Source organism: Stegodyphus dumicola, chromosome 1, assembly GCF_044657685.1.
Source record: "Stegodyphus dumicola isolate Sdum_Otavi_A_Nest chromosome 1, ASM4465768v1".
In the NCBI taxonomy this organism is placed as follows: domain Eukaryota; kingdom Metazoa; phylum Arthropoda; class Arachnida; order Araneae; family Eresidae; genus Stegodyphus; species Stegodyphus dumicola.
Window position 1 is genome coordinate 257,484,446 of NC_140768.1, and position 22,096 is coordinate 257,506,541.

At 33.4% G+C, this 22,096-nt stretch overlaps 1 protein-coding gene across 1 annotated transcript; it reads right to left on the minus strand.

Annotated features, from left to right (window-relative positions):
* Positions 1-1,359: 1,359 nt before the first annotated feature.
* LOC118190995 (uncharacterized) lies at positions 1,360-21,627 on the minus strand. Its single transcript, XM_035361791.2, has 2 exons — positions 21,374-21,627; positions 1,360-1,764 (listed from the first exon to the last, which is right to left on the minus strand). Exons 1-2 carry the CDS (start codon positions 21,468-21,470, stop codon positions 1,496-1,498), a joined length of 366 nt encoding a protein of 121 aa, XP_035217682.1. The 5' UTR covers positions 21,471-21,627; the 3' UTR covers positions 1,360-1,495.
* Positions 21,628-22,096: the final 469 nt, after the last annotated feature.

Below are 22,096 nucleotides of genomic sequence, written 5' to 3' on the forward strand. Positions count from 1 at the left end.
CCTTTACTTCTACGGTTTTATTTAACTTACTTCCAAGATATAAAGTAACTTATTCTAGTGACATTTCGGAAATACCAATAGATAATCATATCAAAAAGTTCGACCTTTAATTAAGGAAATTTTCTTAAACTTCCTAAAGTCTTTTCAATTACTGCGATCGCATATTTTGCAATTTGTTAAAACTGAAAAAGGTAACATTTCATTCCTATGATTTTATTAAATTTATATCATATTAATTAACTTGCTGAGATTAAAAAACATCCTTATGTACTTATATCAAAAAGCTCTAACCTCAGCTATAACAATTTTGTAGTATGTCTTAAAATTTCTTCTATTAATTCATCACTTATTGAAAACACTTTACACTCGTAGTTCTGGAACTTTTCATACAAAACTACTCAATGCAGCTGTTCTTAGTATGACAAAGCACAATCAGTAGCTACTACTTCAAACTACCAAGACCGTCGAACAAAAGGTAATTAATTCTAAAGAGCCTCAAAAGCGTAAGCTCGCACCGTTATCTCTCAACACTCTGGACTCTGTAGAGAATTTTTATGTATAGATGACGCTTTGCACAGAGAATATTGATTAATGTTTTGATCAGTGTGAAAAGAAACTCTGGCCTGTAATGACAGGAACACCAGCTGCTCGTCTTAAAATAATGGTTTTATTATTGTGTTTGAATCAAGCTTCATAAACTGTAATCATGTAACGTCTATTCACGAATTCTGCGAATTAGTACTATTAAGTTACAACCCATTTCAAGATAATTTGATAAGAATTCTACAGACTCAATACTCTGAGTTAAACTGAAAACTGATGCTCTCTCCGGTCTTATATAGTTTCGCCCCCGCTCGCCAAGAAATTTCTAGTACACTCGGTTACTTAAAATTGATGGAAGACATGCACAGTTAGAGTTACATAAAGATTGGACCAAAATTTCGCCTAGCTTGGCCATTTCCGGCCAAATTTGGGGACAAAAATTAGTGGCTAAAACCATCACCATCTTAGCACTATCTAGTCAGTTTAATGAGACAACCATTCACCTCAATGTCAAATAGACTTACATCTGTATCCTATCTTTCCCGCGATGCTGCAATGGTAAGTGTTTGGAGATTCACTTAAATACAGTAGAATAATCTTATTAAAGGCACCTTTTTTTTTTCCTTAACTAAAGTAGCACATATATTTTATATTTTTAATGTGATAACGTATATCTTGTATATCATCACAGTGGTTTCTTGAATACAATGAAAGATTTCTAAGTACCTTCAATATATTGTAACTTTTAAAATAAATAATAAATTCTTACTGTCATGTTCCTGATTTATCCGTGTAAAATTGGTGAACTAATAAGAATTGTTAGAAAACATAAAAATTTATTTTCTTTAACAACAACTGCAAATGTGAATGAGAACGAAAACTTATATGAATGAAGCAAGCAGAGGCCGAAAAAACGAATAGTAAGCAAATTCGAAGACAGCATTGATTCAATTCATGTTGCCCAGTTCCTTCTGCGAGATCTGTAAGACCTGAATACAAGTTTAGGATGCTGGACTTGATCAGGATGGCAGCACACCATAGGTATATAATTATTGATCCATCCGCAGCGCACAGGATGGTTTCCAGTACTGACTGCTCTTCTAGCTGCATAGCAGAGACGAACATCCACACATTGGCCAAACAGACCATGATCCGTCTTGCATGGTGGTATGTCATTTGTTCTGGGGAACAAAAACCGTGAAGTTTGAACTACGTTAGTTCCTGTGGAGGAAAAAAAAAAAAAAAAAAAAAGAAAAGAAAAAAAAAAAACATTAATAAATATGAATGTAAGAAGGAAAAGAAGGAAGAATGATAAATGTAAATAAAAAATATGGTGCTACTTTGGTAGACGGTTGCACGGATTTTGGCAATTTTTTGGCGATTTTTATTTTGGCGAGCGATACGAATTATGGTAAACCCATTGCTAGACAAGTTGTTTATGGTAACAGATGCTTTGCTGTCATTTTATTTAAAAAATAACGCGTTTTATTATGCATAAATTCCGTGTTTTAAATATTATTTATGACTTCAAAATAATAAAAATGAATTTAATTTTGCATTTTTATTTGAAATACAAATTTTATTGTTTATGATATTTTATGAAATTTTATGTTGTGAATGATGTAATGAATGACGTCACATTATTTTAAAAGTAATTGGTTTTAATATCTATAAATTTAATCTAATGTTTTAAACATTATTTATGGCTGTTAAATATTAAAATACAATTTAATTTTGCATTCTTTTAAAATATGATTTTATTATGAACGATTATTTAAATAATTTTAATTCTATGCGTGATGTAATCAGCTCCCTGATTGGTTACTTAATATTTGGGCATTACCGCGCCATTTTAAAATTTTATTATTCATCTCTTCGAATTCCTCAAATTTCAAAGCGAATGGATGTGTCCGTTTCGAATATGAATGTTGTTAATGGTAATTACCAAGAATTATTTGTATCGGAATAAAAAAATTGCCGTTTGAGCCCTTATTTTGGCCAACCTGGCTTTCCTAATCAAAGATTTATTTATAAATTGTTAATACCGTCAGGGGAAATTTATTTTAAATTTTTGGAGAAAACATGGCTAATTGCTTCTTCAATGAAGTGTGAGAGATGTGAATCATACAGATAAAGATCGTTAGGGAACCTTTTTTTTTTTTTTGTGGTACTTATTAATATAAGACAGGTTAAAAATGTAAGTACATAATTTTCTTTTACTTCATAATTGTATGCTTCAATTTTTATTAAAAAATTAATACAATGTTTTAAAGAATTCATGAGATATTTATTGCCGCATGTGTTTTAATATTAAATAATTAAATCCTATAAAACTTATTTTAAAGTACTTAAGTAATATTTTAATTCTTTTAAACGTTGGTATGGTGTTTTTAATTCGATATTCAATTTAAGTAATATTTTAATCCAATTAAATGTTGCGCAATGTTTTTATAGCGGTGTTTTTATTCTATTATATGAAAGTAATAATTTAACCTTACTTTAGCATTTTATAGTCTTAGTAAATGTATTTATTTACATTTGCCAGCCGTCTTAAAAAACAACGTTTTCAACAAAAAATTAATCAATTTTTTTAACGATATTTATTTTTTTTAAAGTTTCGAATACTTTACTATATACGTAAAATACGTAAAAACAGCATTTTTCAAGATGGCTGACGACTGTAAAAACCGCGCCAACAATTGCGCCTATGTAAATCGCCAAAAATCCGTGCGACCGTCTACCAAAGTAATACCAAAAATACTACTGCAATTATAGTTCAATGCATTCAAAATACATATAAATGCCTATTAAAAGCATTTTTAAATTCTCTAACACGTTACGTATGGACACGTAACTTTTAACACAAAGGAAACTGAGTTCAAAATGCAAAGCTCGCTATGATTCCTGAGTACAGATAATCGCTAAATAACAAAAAACTAAAATAGGCTTATTTGCATTATAGCGATTTGCCAAAACATTAGACACATCGAATTGTAGCAATATAATATTGGTTACTCAATAGAATTCTGAGTTAATGAAGCGCTGGAATCTTTATGAAGATACACAGGTGTGTTTTGAGACTACATTTAATGCATTCATTGTTAGCAGAAATTGTGAAAACTGTGAAATTGTGAAAAAGTGTAAAAATTTAGTGATGTCTTAGTAATATTGATTAATGTTTAAATTTGGTCCACTCAGCAGCAGAGCAGCTGCAGCCGCAGAGTTCGTTCAGGCAGTTCTTCGAGACTTGTACTTGATGGGTCATGATGCATTATTATGTGTGGGTGTGTTACTATAAACAAGCATAATCAGAAAACAAGCAGTTTGCAAACGGCGAAAGTCTGCAGAGAGATCTTATACAAATATCCTGTCATCAGACCGTCCCATCAGACGTTAGTCAGACAAAGTGCAATGACGATATTCTGTGCTCCAAATAAGATCGTAACCAGATGCCATAGCATCACAGTGGTTATAAATGTTGGCTAACCACTTTGATTAAATCTGAATGCTTTGCTTGTTGCCCAATATGCTGACTATTCTGGCTTCAGCAGCACCAATTCAGAGCTAATATAGAATTTGATACAATATATTCCTTTATTGCCTGATTGCTATCGTTCTCTGGTCGCTTCCCGGGCCAATAATACCAGCTACAATTGAAAAATTTACACCATACATTTGCTTCTCTTATCCATGTCGAAATCTAACAGAATATGGTGTCTTAGAAAGAAAATGTCCCATCCTTTCATCGGAATATAAAATAAAAGGTGATAAATCGTGAGCATTGCTAATATCTTAATATCTATTAAACCTACTCTAAAAACCATTACTGCCGAAAATTATAAATTTTATTCTATGCATTTACCTATTGGCTGCTGCAACTAGTGCTAGATTTAAAGTTACAGCTGGAATCTCGGTACTTCATCCTAATAATTTATGCAAATTTGGTAAACATAAATAAATAGATGAAGTTTACATGAGAACATCTGTTAGGGAAGCTTTCATAAAGTTGTTTTGATCATAAAGGCTCTATCTACCCCTTTGTACACGTTGCGAAGAACAAATCTCTCATCATTTACTTATGTTTTGAATTTTCCAATTGATTTTAACGCTCGGTATAGTAACGTTTTACGTATATTATAGCTAACTTTTTCAAATATATAAAGAATTTCCTCATTCTGTTAATTAACGAAAGAAATCGACCTAATTTAAACCTAATTTAACTTTTTCAAATATATAAAGAATTTCCTCATTCTGTTAATTAACAAAAGATATCTTAATACTTGAAGTATTGGAAGTGTTTATAAGAACTGACCGAAATTTTCTGAATTTTTAGTTCTGATAAGAGAACAATAATTTGTTATGATCATACGATTGGGAAAAAATACATACAAGAACCAGATGTTAATGAAAATTAGCTTGAAGCTGTCACCCATATAATTACTACTATGCAAGCTTTCTGAGAGTCATTTAGTCCTAAGTCTCTACCTAAATGATTTCTCTATCAGAATAAATTATGCACTGTGGATTAATTTATAAAATATTAGAGTATGAGTATTAAAATAATTTTATAACATAATATTAACAGTTTTTAATAATTACTTAATGAATGATGTGTATAAAGTGTTACTAATATATACCGTAACAACTAATGGTGTAAGTTATTAAATTGTTACCATAAATATTACTCATTGTATTTATTGTAGGTATGTAAAAACTTAATCTAACTATCGTAATTAACATTTTTATGCAAATTTGACAACTTTCACAGATTTATTCTTGTGCATCTTAATAAGCAATACATCTTTTCAAGTCGTTAACTACATACTTCCTTCTTCTTCAGAAGCACAACAGCCTCGTACAGACCTTGGTTGCCTCAACCACGCGCTCCTTCCAGGCCTCAGCGACTCCTCTTAAGTTTTATTTTCAAAGTTTTTAAGTCTTTTTCAGTATCATCTAACAATCAATGTCATAAAAATTGTCATCAACTGGAGGTCTTCCTTTAGCTTTGGATACCTCGGGTTCTTTGAATGTCAAGGTCTTAGTGGGATTACCTTCCGAACATGGTCCAGCCATCTTAACCTATTACTAAGGATGACTTGTGTTATTTATAGCTGCGTATAAAGGTTGTACAGTGCAAAATTATATCTTGCTCTCCAACGTCCCATCTTCTTGTACTGGGGCAAAAATTCCTCTTGCGAAAGAGGAAAGAAGAGAAAAGATGCTTTTAGTTTTCTAGGAACGTTCTATTAAATATAGACTTCATATTTGTCGGGTATTTCAAACGTTTTTGCACCCAGATTTTCGAATCATCAATCAAGAAATCAGAATTTATCAGAATTTTAGTCAATTGCTATCAAAATCCAAATTTCTTAATATGAAAGGGAATCAAATGAAAGACAATTTATTTTTTAACAAAAAATATTGTTACCTCTGATATCGGCGTTTATCATATACGGAAATTCCGTACGAGTTTCCAAGTTCTTCGTTTTTTTTTTTTTTTTCTTTAAAACTGATGTAACTAACTACCTCCTGCCCATCACGCGTATCTGTAGAGTTTCATTTGCGTTTTTAATTTTCCTAAAACACGAAAAATCACAATATGAAAGTTCCCGACTGTAGGACCTTCTGTTTCAAATTCCGAAGTTTCTTTAAAATTACATTAGTCAAATACCGTAAGAAATTATAGCGTAGTATAATGCTTCAGGCATTAAACACATGTACAACTGTTTCAATATGACGCAGTAGCGGTTGATATTCTCTCCCTTTTCAGAATATTCGATGAATAGTAATCGTTGACTGTCAAAAAATAAGAAGTTCTCCAACGTGGACTGATAATAACAGTGGCGACTAATAATGTCGATTTGTATGCGACAGCACTTTGATTTACTAATAGCAATAATGGCCGTACATGAATTTATTTCCTTAATGGCGATACTTCAGAATTTGTGTATATGCAACGTCTGGCTTTGCTTTTTATGCTCCTTGCTGTAACACTTTAAGTCCCACACAGCTCAAAGGTGCACTCAGAATAAACTCAGAATCACAATGCATAAAACATTGCTAAAATACTTATTCAGCACAATCAAAGTCTTGGCAGGGTCTTTTTAATAACTTTAATAACCACAGGTCACAAATACCCATCTTAATATTAAATTTTATCTTTTAATTATTCCATAAAGATTTTTGGCTGGGCCTAGCGACAACAGAATGCTCCACCAATTGAGTATAAATGCTGATAGTCATCTAACAGACGGTACAGCAACTCAACTGGTGGTAAGTAAGGAATATGCACTAATCTTTGACTGACGTTCGCAAGAATCAACTTGTCAAAATTTAGCTTCAGATCTTGTCTAGTCAACGCATCTGATTCCTCTTCTGCTTGCACAGTAACTTAACAGTTGGTTTGGGTCGAGCTCTAACTTTTACATCTTTCTTGAGAAGACTGTTCTGTCGCTTTATTGAAGCTAATGAAGTGTAATTCTCATCATAAATTGTAGGCGTGAGGTGAAAAATATTCGGTATGTAACATTGCTATCTAGATTTATTTTTAAAAATGTTACACAGATTCCAAGCATCAAGGAATGAATTAACTATGTATCTGAACAACTGACTGGTCGTAAAACACGTGCCAAGTTCAGTCGATTAAATAATTAGTTAGCGGTGAAAAGTGGCTTATTTTCATTTGACTTGCTCTGATAGATTCGAGAGAAAGTTCTGTGATACATAATGAAACATGCAATGTACAGCAACAACAATTTTGATTGATAGTTTTGAACTACTAATAAAGAATATCGCAGTAATTTTCCTCTTAATTTATCGACATAAAAGAAATCTAGTGGAATTTATCTCAAAGTAGGATGCAAAATACTGCTATTAAAAAATCTAACTTTTCGTAAGAAATAAATTATATTAAAAACATTCAAGTCTTAAATAATTAATAATCATGCTGATTTTTTTTGGGGGGGGGAGGAAGCCGATGACTTCAAGTAACTTACATATTACAATTAACTTCACCCTAAAAAAAAGATTTTCAGTTTAAATTTATAATATAAAAGTAAGGTTTTATATTAGGCAAAAGAGAAACGCTATTTTGGCGTAGATTTTGAACAAAAGTCTATCAACTTCGATGGCGATCAGATACAAGTCCCTCTTCTACAGAAGAAAAAAAATTCTGCTAATTTTTGGCTCAAAAGAGACCTGTGTTTGATTGCTCTCAAAACCGACAGAGTTTTATTTACCAAAATAAAGCGACTGTTTCGAGTAATTTTAAATTTTACACTAGTGTGTTTCTCTTCCAATCTGAAAGTAAGATTTTTAAGATAATACCACCGTAATACTAAATTTCCCAGAAATTTATTCGGTTGTCAGTACTTCGCATCAATTTGTAAGAAGAAAATACCTATATTACAAACTTCAGCTCATAGAATTTTTTATTAAAGCTGAAATTAATTATTATTTTTCTCAAAGATTCATTTTTTACAGTCTTTAAGTGGAATAAATGTAAAATTCAGCACAATAATGCCATGTTGTTACTTTATATATAGTGATCATCATATAAAGTTAAAACTTTTGCGCATATTATACTCTTAAGATTGAAGAGAGCATAAAATTAACATTAGAATTTTGCAGTGTGATACATCTTACACTGCATGCTAGATATTCTTTATCGTTTACTTTTTAAAGTAATCGATTCCAACATTCTATTCAGTCATGGAAAAGTAGTAATTTTTGTGCACTAAGGATTTTGTATATTCCCATTACTGCAATATTTGTTTTGAACGAGGGTATTTCACTATGAGAACAACAACATGAAACAGGTGTATGTAAAGTTTATATTCACAGTTCATCTCTAATCATATTATTTCTTTCCTCTAGATGGCAGCACTATAAGCATTCCTTTTGCAACTTGGGAACAGAAACTGGCAGATGATCACTTTTTACTTCAGTGATATATTCATATACGTAACGTGTGTCATAATACACACATACATACACGTAACTATAGATAGCAGTCAAATGTCTGTAAAAGTTTTAAAAAGGTGAAAGTGCAGAATCGCCCACTGCTTGGCGCGTTTTTAAGAATTGCACATACGCGGTATCCATGTACACGTCGACCTATTTTCACTTAAAAAACATCCCAGAATTGCACAAAAATGGTATTGCGCAAACTCTTGACTTTATCCATGTACACATTGGGATTTGCACGAAAGGGAATGGCAAAGAACAAATCGTTTCTACTTATTCTGACGTAGAGTTTAGCCACTTATACAATTTTTCAAGAGAGCTCTGTATCACAACAGTACAGATCATGGATCTTATAAATCATGGTTCTTAAAAATACTTATTTGTATGTATGGACACTCTCAAACATTATAAGAATAAATAGTTCAGAACATCTTTTAATAGTTTTCAGTGCATTTCTGATTCTCATAATGTCATTCTCGACGACATAGTACAGCGCATCCTAAGGAATTTTTATTTTGAATAATACCTATTTCTTCGACTAAGAGATGCCTTTTTCGTCCTATACAAAATTTTGTAAAATTGGAATGCATGCTTCCGAATTTAGCGCGCTTTGCACACAGCACTTAAAAGTCCTTGTAAAGAATGTAGATTATTGGTTAATGAGTACAAAGACGATTCAACGATTCAGAAGAATTAGACTTGAAATGTTGAGTAGACTGTGATATGAATCAAGGTTGCTGTTGTCTTGTTCATGTATTTCGTGGAAGAATGGTTGTCAGAGCCTCAAGGAGGTTGGACTTCTACTTCCACTCCAATTCTGAGGAAGAGCTTCTCTACCAACACGAGAGGACTTTCGACTCGCCAGAGTGCCTCATGCCGCAGAAACACTACACATATTTAAACACCCATGCCTTCTCCGGGATTCGAACCCAGGCCCTTCGGTACCGCAGTAGGCTCACCTAACCAATATACCGTCAGGGCGGCACTAATTAAGATATAAATATTGAAAGCTTAGAACAATCTCGCTGTGTTATTAATTAAGTAACAATTCCTTAACTGGCACATCTAGGGATACACAAAGTGTTAAGCAAATCTAATTATATCATAGCAAAGATATCTGCAAATTATACAGTATACAGATGTATTTTAGAGGGTTTTTTTAATATTTGTTCACTCCACCCCAAAGAATTAAAACAGTTTATTTGTTTGCTTATTTTTTTAATGTAATAATAACTTAAGAAATACGATATATGGAACTGTTTTAAGTTACCCATAAGAGATTAGCCAAAATGCTTCACTGAAAGAAACAGAAATACACTGAAATAATATTGACTTAGAAATTTTAATAAACCCAAAACAGAAATATATCAAGTATCAAACACATTAATTTTTTTTTTCCTCGGATTACAAACTTGTGAAGACTTATATACACGTAGGTGTAGATAGCAGTCAAATGTTCGTAAAGGTTTAAAAAAAAAAAAAAAAAAAATCAAACAAACGAGTACAATGGAGTTGGGAGTTCCTGAAACAATTCTCGATACTTTCAAAATATTCTGTAAAGTCTGTAAAATAAATTTGACGACTAAATAAAATTATTTTAATTGCTAGGTTATGCAGACGATTTTTGACTGAGAGATGGAATTCTTAGGAATTGGACATTAAGTTTCGAATCTTTTTTGTTACCAACAATTACTGTTATACAGTGAACTCTCTCGCTAAGACTACGCAGTATATACGCAAGAGAGACACAAATCTGTTTAGGTCGACAACGTTTAAAAATTACCACTATTTTTAGGAATATAAATAAACATAACATAACAACATTACTTCTATTATTCTAACATAACAACATTACTTCTATTATTCTAACATAACAACATTACTTCTATTATTCTAGCATAACAACATTCTTCTAGTATTAAACATTACTTCTGTAACACGACCATTTCCATAGAAGACCAAAATCATCTGATAATCTGATAGCTGTCTTTAATCAAAATTCTTTGTATTTGTCTAATCTAACGAATGCTAAAAATTTTTGTCAAAAGTTTAAAGTTTTCTGAATATCATACATTACTTAGATATTTCCAAAAATCTAACTTTTTAAAAGAATTACAGAGATAAAATTGAATTGGTCACAGAAAAAAAAAAAAAAAAAGCCAACTGCAAAAGCAAAATAATTTTCTTCTGGTAGCTGTAACTACTGTTATAATAAAATTAAAAGTGGATTGCTATTTGGGGGAGGGAGGATGTATGCAACAGAAAGTAAAGAATGAAACATAAAACTAAAAGCAAAAGTTGGAGGATAATATTGAAACAAAATGCGAACTGAACGGACGTCAAATTTAGAAAATGGGTACCTTATTGAAAAACTTCAAAACCTGTAAAAGCGTCTCAAGTCTAGAATAAAATCCAAATATTCTGGAGAAAAAGTTTTGAGAATTAGACAAGGTCTGTACCTATGATTTCTAAACGTACCATGCTCCTTTTAATCATAAATTTCATTTACCAGTTCTTCAGAATCAAAATTCAAGACCAAGTCTTTTGTTTTGGTTCTCTTCATCATAATTCGCCACAGGATCTAGAACAACTTTGCATCCAGGGTTGGGTCCAAAGCATAGGCGGCACATGTAGCAGGCAACTGCCTAGGGCATGGATTTTCTGAAGCCGTCATCTAAGTTCTTTTTACAAGCCATATTAAATAAATGCATAATTTTCGTTGAATTATTAATGAATTTAATTTTAACATATTGATCGCCTAGAGTAGCAAAAATATTGGGGCGGGTCTAGTATTCCATGTAGCTATTATATTAACATTCTAATATAGAATTTAATGACAATGAATAACATTTAATAAAGCTGTGATAAATATGAAGATCAGAGAAATTATATTAATTCTGTTACATTTCACAAGATTTTCAAAAACATCATGAGGAAGCTCATTTGTAACAATGTCATATCAGAACACTTTTTCAACGCTACGGAAACCCGGTGCGAAATGCAAAACAAGTTACGTGTTGTTTTACGCGGGCTTATTCGAGGTAGTAGGTAGTTTTCAAAATTTCATTACTATGTAAATAGATTAAAAGATCAAGGTAGATTCACTGTCTATGGAAAATATTTTTTGATCGAACAATGAGATGCGAGAACTACCATAAAAGCAAGCTACAATGAATTAGGGAAAAATATTAGCAGTTACAAACTATCCTATAGCTTAAAGCTATAGCTTAAAGAAATTCATAAAATAACATTGACATTCTAGAAAATGTCCTTTATAATAAACAAAGTCTTTCCTTTATTAAAAATGTTATTAATTTTCATTTACTGTATACAGTTTATTCGTCGCATGCTTGAAAACTAATGAAAAATCAAAGACGTCTTTAGGTGGGAAGATTTACGAGGAGATATGAAATAATATTTATTGCTGATTGTTCGCTTTGTACTTCAAGTCTTAAAATCATTTACTAGACCTTATGTAAAATGATTAATGATACAGATTTCATAATCAGAAAAATAGTAAAATGATTTTTGATACAGATTTCATATCCAGTGGACAGCTCCTTTGGATTTTAAAAAATGCTCAATAACGCCCAACAATAATTCACAGTAATTTAGATAAAACTTTAAAGATTTTTAGTTCACTGAAAAGAAAAATGCTACGTATTTGGAAGCTCAGGCTCGATAATAGACAAAATTAGACAGTATTTTAAAATGCATAAAATACCTGAATTCCTGCAAATAAACTGTTGAAACATTAAATGCAACTTCTGCATCGCAGAGCTACAGAAGTTAGTGAATTTTATTAGTTAATTTTATTATAAATCACAAAGAAATGCAGAGTGGACATAAGGCGGCGGAAATCGAAGATCGATCGAAGATTATATGCTTTGTTATAGCGTCAGAGCGCGAAGCGCTCTTTTACTATGTTTCATATTAAAACTATCAGGAGTTAAGAGTTCGTTAATGAGCTGTCTGAGACTGGTGTTTGAGTATAGAATTGAGGTGAGCCGTTCTTCAACCGGCGAGGCGGTGGTGGCGGGGCCACACTAGTCTAGCAGTGACGTGAAAGGTAATGTAGTGTTTTTGTATAGTGGTAGCTGTAGTGACGGTGTCAGTATTAATGCCTGTGTTATGGGGCAAGTATATGTGCTGGGTACCTGTGTTTTTCAACAGGGATTGGAGTATATCGAAGGTTTGATATTTCTGGATTATGATGAAATTGGACTGATTGAAAGAAGTTGGTGGAGAGTTTGCGTATATATTCTGCAATGGTATTGATATTGAGATCTGTGTGAATGGTGTTATTTGGGATAAACCAAGGTGCATTTACAATTTCACGAAGCATTTTGTTTTGAAGAATTTGTAGTTTTTTGATATGCATTTTTGCCGCTTGTCCCCATATAGGGCAGGCATAGAGTAGAGCACGTCTGAGTATCATTTTGTAAAGTATGACTTTGTTGGATATGGAACGTACACTGTGTCTGCCTAAGAGTGGCCGCATAATGGCCGCTGTCATTTTAAATTGCCTAAAGGTGAGTTTGCTGTCCAGAGTGATCCCTAGGTATTTCACCTCGGAGACCCATTCTATATCATCATCAAAAATTTGGGGTGGTGCTGGAGTGTAATTGGAGGTACCTTTACGAAAGATGATTGCTTTTGATTTATTAGTGTTGATTGCTATTCTCCAAAGTGTGAACCAGTGCTCGAGTGCTATGAGGTAATGCTGTAATTGAAGTCGAATGTGATTTGTATGTATTGCCCTCGTGAGAATGGCCGTATCATCAGCGAAGAGTGCTAGTGTGATAGTGGCATCTTTGGGTATGTCATATGTATAGATATTATAGAGTAGGGGGGAAAGAACTGCTCCCTGGGGGACGCCAGCTGTGATGGGTCGTATGGAGGAGTGCGTATTGCGAATTTTGATGGTAAATGTGCGATTACTAAGATATGAAGCTATAAGTCGAATAAGATGATCTGGGAAGTCCAACTTGATAAGTTTGTAGATGAGGCCCTTATGCCATACTCTGTCAAATGCTTTTGACACGTCTAAGAAAATTGCTCCTGTGGGAATTTTGGCATTGTAACCATCTGTAATGTAATTGATGACTCTTAGAAGCTGATGTGTAGTGCTGTGTGAATGACGAAAACCAAACTGTTCTGAGGGTGTGTAATGGCTGACTGGAATGTTTTTGTGAATGAAATACAAAATAATTTTTTCTGTGATTTTAGATAGGCTGCTAAGCAGGCTTATTGGCCTGTAGTTCTGTGGAAATGTATTATTCTGTTTGGGTTTTGGGAATACTATGATAGATGCATTTTTCCAGGCTGATGGGAAATATGAATATTTGATAATAGCATTGATGAGTTTAGTAATGTAGGTAATCCCATTTATGGGGAGATTTTTTAATGCCTTATTTGGGATCCTGTCTTGGCCAGAGGCTTTCTTATTTTTAAGTGCACTGATAAATTGAGCAACAAGTGTTGGTGTGGCAAGAAAGGTGAAATTTAGTGGAGCCGGAATGCCAAGATAGCTATCAACCACTGTGTTGACGTGATTAATATGATCATTGTCATAAGGGGCTGGATTTGGAGTAAAAGAGTCTTGAATGACATCTGCTATTGTGTTGGCTTTGTCAAGATCAGAGTAAATCATTCCCGACGGTCCATGTAAGGGGGGGATTTGCTTATAAGAATTTTTGAGTTTACGAGAGATGTTGTACAGTGAGTTATCTTCAGTGGATAGTGTATTTAGAAAATTTGTCCATTTGCTGCTTTTGTACTCCTTGATTGCTCTTTTTATACTGTTTTGGAGTGAATTTAGTCTGCGTTTGGCGTGAGGGTCTCGGGTGTTTTTCCAGAATTTGCGTACTCTATTTTTTATGATAATATGCTCCCTTATGTTGCGTGGAAGGGATTGGAAACGTCTGTTGACATAGAATGTATTAGTAGCGTCATTAATGATCTGATTGGTGAATTGTTCAACTTCCTTATCAATATCCTCTTTATTATTAATGAGAGGGTTGCCTGAGACTGTACTGGAAATAATATTAGTAAATTTGGGCCAGTTTGTAACACCAATTGAGCGTAGTAGTGAAGGAGGGCTAGTATTTGTAAAAATTTTCAGTAATACTGGATTGTGATCTGAAGAAAGTGCTGGGATTGAGGTAATTTCATGCTGGTATGGAAAATCCCTTGCGATGAAGAAATCAATAATTTTCGATCTGTTTAGGGAGAAATGCGTGGGTTCTTCTGGTGCTAGCAGTGAGTAATGATTTTGATTAATGAGATCAAAAAGTAAGTTGCCATTTCTGTTTGCTCGTCCAGGATTCCAGCTAGGGTGCTTTGCATTATAGTCACCTCCTGCTATTGATTTGGGGTGTATAGTGATCAGGCTATTGAGTTCTGTAATGTTTAGGTGATTTATGGGTGGTATGTAAATATTGGTAATTGCAAATGAGGTATTGTCAATTGTGATAATGACATTGACGTTTTCAAAGCTGTTTGTGAGTACTGGCTTGTGGAAGTGTGAGATACTGCTTTTAACATACGCGATGACCCCACCGCCTCGTCCTGAGAGTCTATCACATCTGTAGGCAAAGTAATTTGGAAAGAGGACCGTCCTGGCTGGCTTGAGATGAGTTTCCTGCACTAAAATTACATCCGGCTCGAATTCTAATATGAGGTCGCTTAATTCATCTTTTCTGGAGAAAAGTCCATTGGCATTCCAAGTGAGAATGCTGTAGTATCTGCTATTATTTGCTGCTGGAGTGTTAAATGTGACTAGTGATTTTTTCAATAATGTCCACTATTATTTCTATTTTGTCAAATATTGAAGTTTTTTGTTTGATTGTTTTTATTCCGTTTTTGATGTCATTCCATATGACTTTTAGCGATTTGAGACTGAAGAGTTCGTCAGAGTTTTGCATTGTCTCTGAGGTTTCTGTCTGGGCTGCAGCAGCTGGTTCTGTGAGTGGCGGGAAATTTTCTGTATTGCTTGTGCAGGGGGTTATTGGCAGGCGGCTGGCTTGGGATGAAATTGTCAGTTTTCCTTTTTGTCTTTGGTATGACCGGGCAACCGGAAAAGGACGCAGGATGTGGCCCCCCGCAGTGACAGCACCTTGCAGGTTCTTCTGGTTTTAGTTTACATTCGCCGGACGTCGATCGATGTGGGCCCCCACATCTCACACACACCCATTCTCTTGTACATAATAATGAGTTGTGGAAGAACCCCTGGCACCTATAGCACTGTGGAGGTCCTGGTTTTCTTTTAAGTGCCTCTACGGTAACTCTGAGATAGCCAATGTAAGTGAGGTTGTAAATGGTTTTGTTTTGCTCGTTTCTTGGCAAATGCACTAGAAAGAGCGGCATTGGTTTGTTTTCGCGTCTATTTCTAAGATTAGTTATGTAGGTAGCTCCATATCCTTGATTTCTTAATTCTTGTACTATGTACTGATGGTCCATAGTAACAGGCAGTCCTCGTACGACAATTTTTAAAACCTTTTCATCTTGAAGTTGGTAAGTGTGAGATTTTAACTTTTTCTCCTTAATGACTCCTCTCACATATCTGTGAGCATCTGCATCAGGGAGAGTCACATGCAATTTGGTGCCTTTTAATTGGCCTGTAATTGTTTTCCCTGTTTGAACACTAAGCTCAGCCAGGAATTTATCAGCTTGAGGGACATTATCTATAATAATTGGCGGGACTCTGATTTTTTTAATGTTCGAGAGCTCATGGGCCGCCGGATTATGTGTACCCTCACTTTCATTATCCATTTTTTCCTCATTGTTGTCTATATTAATTTCACTCATTTCTGTTTCAAGTCCACTGTATCTGTTAGCGGTTTTAATGGCAGGTTCAAGTTGTTCTGTGTCGGAGTTTGTAGAAGCCGAAGAACGGCGCCTATGTCTTTTACGTTGCTCCTTAAATGGTTCTCCATGTAAGGCGTTCATTAAGTGGTCGACTTTTTGTTCCAATTCTTTAATTTTTTGGTCACGATATTCAATTTCAGTAATTGCTTGGTTTTCTTCTAATACACGTTTTTTGTTTAAGATGCATATTAGAAAGTGTTGCAGTCTATGTGAAGCATGATAAGTAATTGTTTCACTAGTTAATATGTGTTGAGCTAGTGCAGAGAGTCTAGCGCATTCCTCAACAGTGGAGAGGATGTGTAATTGTTTTTCCAGATACGTGATAAACTGATCAGTTTCCGCTTCATTTTGGAAAAGCTTTTTTCTTTCCTCCGGATAAGCAATGATCTTTGAAATTGGAGAGCTAGGTGGTGAGTGCGACATTTTATCTCTATTCTTTTCTGGGCTGATATCTGGTGGAATTGCAGCAGAATCCTTAAAATGATCTGTCATTGTGTATCATGTAATACTCAAAAAGAGTATCGACCGCAGGAACAGGAGAAAAAAACAAAAAATCGAAGAGCCACTTTGCCCGCACCGCGCCGGGTGTGCAATAGGTAGAATCTCCGATGAATACAACCAGTGCCTCTGTCAAGCGCCGACACGCAAGCTTGGAGGGTACTCTGGTTGCAGAACGACCAAAATTCTAAATTATTTCTTGTTAATCACAAGAAATTATTTGCACAGAGTGATTCCGTGCGATAAGCATATATGGCACAATTGCTTCGTCGATACCAAAGCTGCCACGTGTTAGTCCTAGTAACTCCACGAGAAATCCAAGAATGAGATGCGAATCACGAATGAGCAATGAGGCGGCGGAAAAGCCGGTAGAAGTCCATAAATATATGGATATATGAACTTCTACCGGCTTTTCCGCTCAACCAATCGAAATGAAATTTCAGATATTATTAGTTTAAGGTATGCGCTCTGTATTGTGATGTCTAAAAACAATAAAGCTGTTACAGTTGCAGTAAAAACATTTTACAATTTTCGAATACCAATACCCATTCTTTTTCCTTGCAAATTGATCAGCGAATTGAAAAATCATAAATGGCGTTGGAATGATACACGTATGACGAAAATTGGCTGCGTAAACCATTTGTAAAAAAGAGCATTGTAAAGGACCAATGACAACACAGAGAGGATGTAGTTTTCATAATTCTCACGGATAGGAAGTAGAAGCACCAATCACAAAACATCATATGCAAATCATTGCTTGTAAACATTGTTTAATAAGCAGGCAGAAATACTGTTTCTTCCATCAGGTGTTTGAACGTGCTAACAAGATGACATTTACAGGGAAACAACGAGATGAATTGATAAAACTGTTTCATCCGAACGGGTAAAATACCGACAAAGTAGTGCGAGTTTATCGACGAAATCATAAGCTAAGACGAGGCCTATATTGGTAATAAGGTCTGAAGAAACTGGATACGTATGTGATAGATCGTGATCCGGACGACCATGTGTTCCTGTTGAAGTTGTTGCAGAAGATACAGATTGATGCGATCTGTGATGAATAAAGCTGTGATGAAAATGAAGATCAAAGAAATTAAATGAGCTCGTCATGCAATGCGTTATCATCTGTAAAGGTGGGCACATTGAAAACTTGTAGTTAAAATTATTTTCCTCTTTTGTGTTGTCATTGATCCTTTTTCTTTGCAAATGTTTTACAGATTTCATCATACTTGTATCATTCTAGTGTCATTTATGTATTTTTTTTCAGCGCGATGATCAATTTGCGCAGGAAAAAAGTGGCTGTTTTCATTCGAAACGTTTTCACTATAACCATAATCGTGAGAGCTCTACCGTTTTAAATCATCACAATCTCCAATGCATACCTTCAAATAATATTATTTGAAATTTCATTTCGATTATTGAGCGGATACGTCGCTAGGGGTTCATATACCTGGGAAATTTTTTTTTTTTATGATCACCATGTATTTTTTAAAATTTTCTATTTTTCATATAATCTGAACTCTTATTATCCAAATTTTAACTATTCGGATCGTATGTCCTTATACAAAGATTGTTCAAAATCAAACATCTTTTAAATTTATTTATGGATTGTTATAATTTTCATTACTTTAAATAATGTAATAAAATTAAAAAAAATAGAGTATACAATTTTTAAGAAATTATTGGATAATTCAGGCGTATGTTTGTAATATGCTTATACACTTTATCTTGATTAATTTTGCAATACTGTCATAATATTTTACTAAAATATTATCATCATTTAGGAAATATGTAGTTCATAAATATTGCAAGAAAAGTAGTTCTATATTTTATACATATTTTTCATTTTGTTTGCTCCAAGAATAATATTTTAACTTTGTAAGTGCTTATTTTACACAAACAGACTAAATACATCATGATGTTGTCTTTGTTTTCTCTTTACATGAGAAATACGCAATTGTAGCTTTAATTTAAGAACCTATAAGTAAATAAAAATTATTTTCACTATTCTGTTTTATTTCACGTAGAAATGGATTTTTTGCTAGAGTAAATAAAGAACAATTTCACAGTTCAATTTTTTCAAAATAAGTCTGTTTTGAATTTTATTTATTATTTTATTGTTTATTTATTCAAAACATTTTATTGTTTTTAGTTGCCTAATCTTTACTGAAATAAAACACGCTAAATTAAAATAATACCTCACTTGAATTACAAAAAGTGCATATTTAGTATATTTAAAAGAGAGGAAAGGACAAATTGCTATCTAAAATTTTTTTAATTATCTGGATAACCTTTGATTCCAGATATCCGACTTATTTTATTATCCCAATAGATTCTTATCTCATTTAGTCCGGATAATTGAAGTTCTACAAAATGAGCTAAATCTTCAATTTACTGTGCAAGGACATGTGTGTATATAATAAGTATCACAAAAACAATGAATAAGAACTAAAAACCGGATTTTTAATTTCGCAGATTAAAAGTACTTTTTTTTTTTTTTTAGTTTAAGAAGTAAATCGATAAATTAAATTATTAATATGTTTAATATTTAAATTCACTTATCAGAGTACGTCACAGTATTCACATATCAAGAAAACTTCAAGATACATAATCTGCATAAGATTTTAATTTCAAATTTGCATTAAAGCTGGATTCCTTTATTTTTCTGTTATTTAATAAACAACAAATAGCAGGATAATAAAGTAATTCATTAACAAAATACGTGTTAATCAGCGGTCTCTAGCGCCTAATTGCCGACTATGCCCATAAAGCCCAAGCATAGGGCTCCAAGTTCTGGCAGACCTCAAATTGGAATGTTTCATAATACACCCCGTAACATTAAGAAGTTGGTGGTGTGGTGTATTTAATTATGGCAAAGCACACTAGGGCTATCTGCCTAAGAGGAGGGATGCCTTTCGTGGAGGACTTTCTAAGGGAAACTGGCTCGTATACACGTTACACATGGGGAAAACCACGAAAACACCCATGCAGCCAGCCCGTTTGCTTGATTCGAACCTCGGACCGAACTACCAGTGCTCAGCGACTTTACCGCTCGGCCGCTGGTGGGCCGTAACATTAAGAAGAGTGAATTTTGGGGAGCCTGAAAGAACGTCGCGCCTGATGTTCTAAGGCTAACTAAACTTGCCTTTACGTCTTCTTTCCCCACCTAAACACAAAACTTGCAAACGTTAATTTTATGCCAGTAGTTTAACGTAAATTTCCTTTTAAAATGCAAAAAATCTTTTCCAGAGAACTATTTTGTTTTCAACCTGCAGTATGAAGCGTCACAATTTGTAACAAACGACCGTAACAATTGAAATTATGTTAGGATTCCTACATGCAGTTTTAAATTTGTTTCGCATGATAAATTTGTTTGACAGTTCATTCCTAGCTGCTAATAATTTATATAGCTTCTTACAATATATATTCCCTAAGAAAATTCACCAAAAGATATTTTGCAATTATGAACAAATTCGATACGTAGCTCATTATTACAGCAACACATACACATATGTGTGTGTGTGTCTGTATATGTATATATATATATTATTTTTAAGTATTTAGTAAGCTGTAAAAATTGGGAAACTGCGCTTGAATAAAATCAAACAACATTGCAAGTATTGCTTCCTAACTTCTTTCGATCACTATGGAATATTAAGTAAAAAATTAAATGTACCATTATTTTATTTATTACATTAGACTCAATTACAGTTCTCTAGAATAAGAAATGAAGGATACTTCCATTGTTTGTTTAAAATGGCAATTAAATATATTTAATATCTTGATTTGTTTCGTTTTCGACATTCTTATCAATAAAATTTTAATTACTTATATCAGCAATGCTAATCAATAAACTAAACATATTATCGAAAGATATTCATCTGTATATGTCACAGTCACAATTATGTTAATGACTGAAACTGAGATCACCAAAATTTAAATAGACGAAAGAGGGAATGAATTATCGAAAGCATTTTGTTTTGATAATTTTTTATGTGGACGAATAAAAACGTTTAATATAAGTGAAATAATTAATATTCCTTAGATTTCAGATTGAAGCAATGAAAAAATTTTAACGAGCGAAACTTATTCAGATTCATTTTCGTCTACAACTCAAGAATTTGCACATATAACACATAAAAGTGCTCGAAGATACGAAAATCAATTCAGATTAATTCGTATCTTCATTTACTATTTCTATAGCATAATTTAAAGAAAGAAAATCTGAGACCAGAATACACTTTCACTATTAAAATAGAGCTAATATTTTTACAGATCAGAAAATCATTTCACTTGCAATAATAACATTATTTCATGATGATTAGAATCTTAATTTCATGATTTCAAAAAAAAAAAAAAAAAAAAAAAAAAGTGAGTATTCGTGTTCTGTTTTGTAAGAACTCGAACAAACTTTAAAAGCCGTATCAAAAGTACCACGCGTGCGTCATTGCAATTAACCCGTTGCTCAAGTTTCGTTATAAACACATACTTATCTTACCTGGTTCTTCCTTGTTTCTCATTTTTCCTATCATAATAGCGCAAGAAGAAGAAGCTAAGCATAACGCCAAAAGGCAGTGAATTAAGAAATTGAGCATTGCTGGTGTCTTGCTTGTGCTCGTAGAATGGCAGTGTAGTATCACAAGGCCTTACTTTAGTTTAAACAACTTCGTATAATAACTTTCTCAGCGATACGTCGCAGAAACATAAAAGCAACAGGTTCCTACATCGTGGTTCGGATGAGTGAGTGAAGATAGACGAAAAGGAAAGGTGAGGAAGGTCTGGCGAAAGTTCTTTCTGTCACGTGACTAGAAAAGTTGTTCTGACCCTGGAAATATAACTTGCCTCAGATTGATGTCGAGATTTTTTTCCCTCCACGCCTCTCACTTTTTTGGTAATAGTAGTTAATTAAGTATATCCAGTGACAACTCACCAATGAGTGTTTGGAATCTGTTTCTCAGCGCAGAAACCGTTGTTTTATTGCCTAAGAAGTTATTTTAGAAACACTTTAAGATAAAATATCGCTTGTTAAACTGAATGTACACTGTTTTTATGAATATATGTCATCATATAACAAAATATTTTTTTTTTTTTTGAGCTGGGCATGCATCCTGTGTTATTTGCGAATGCTTTTCCAAGAATTTTTCATTAGCTGAGCAGGAAAAAAAAAGTGCAAAGGAATTAATTCGAAATAAAAAGATTGAAATTGGAAAGAAATATTTTA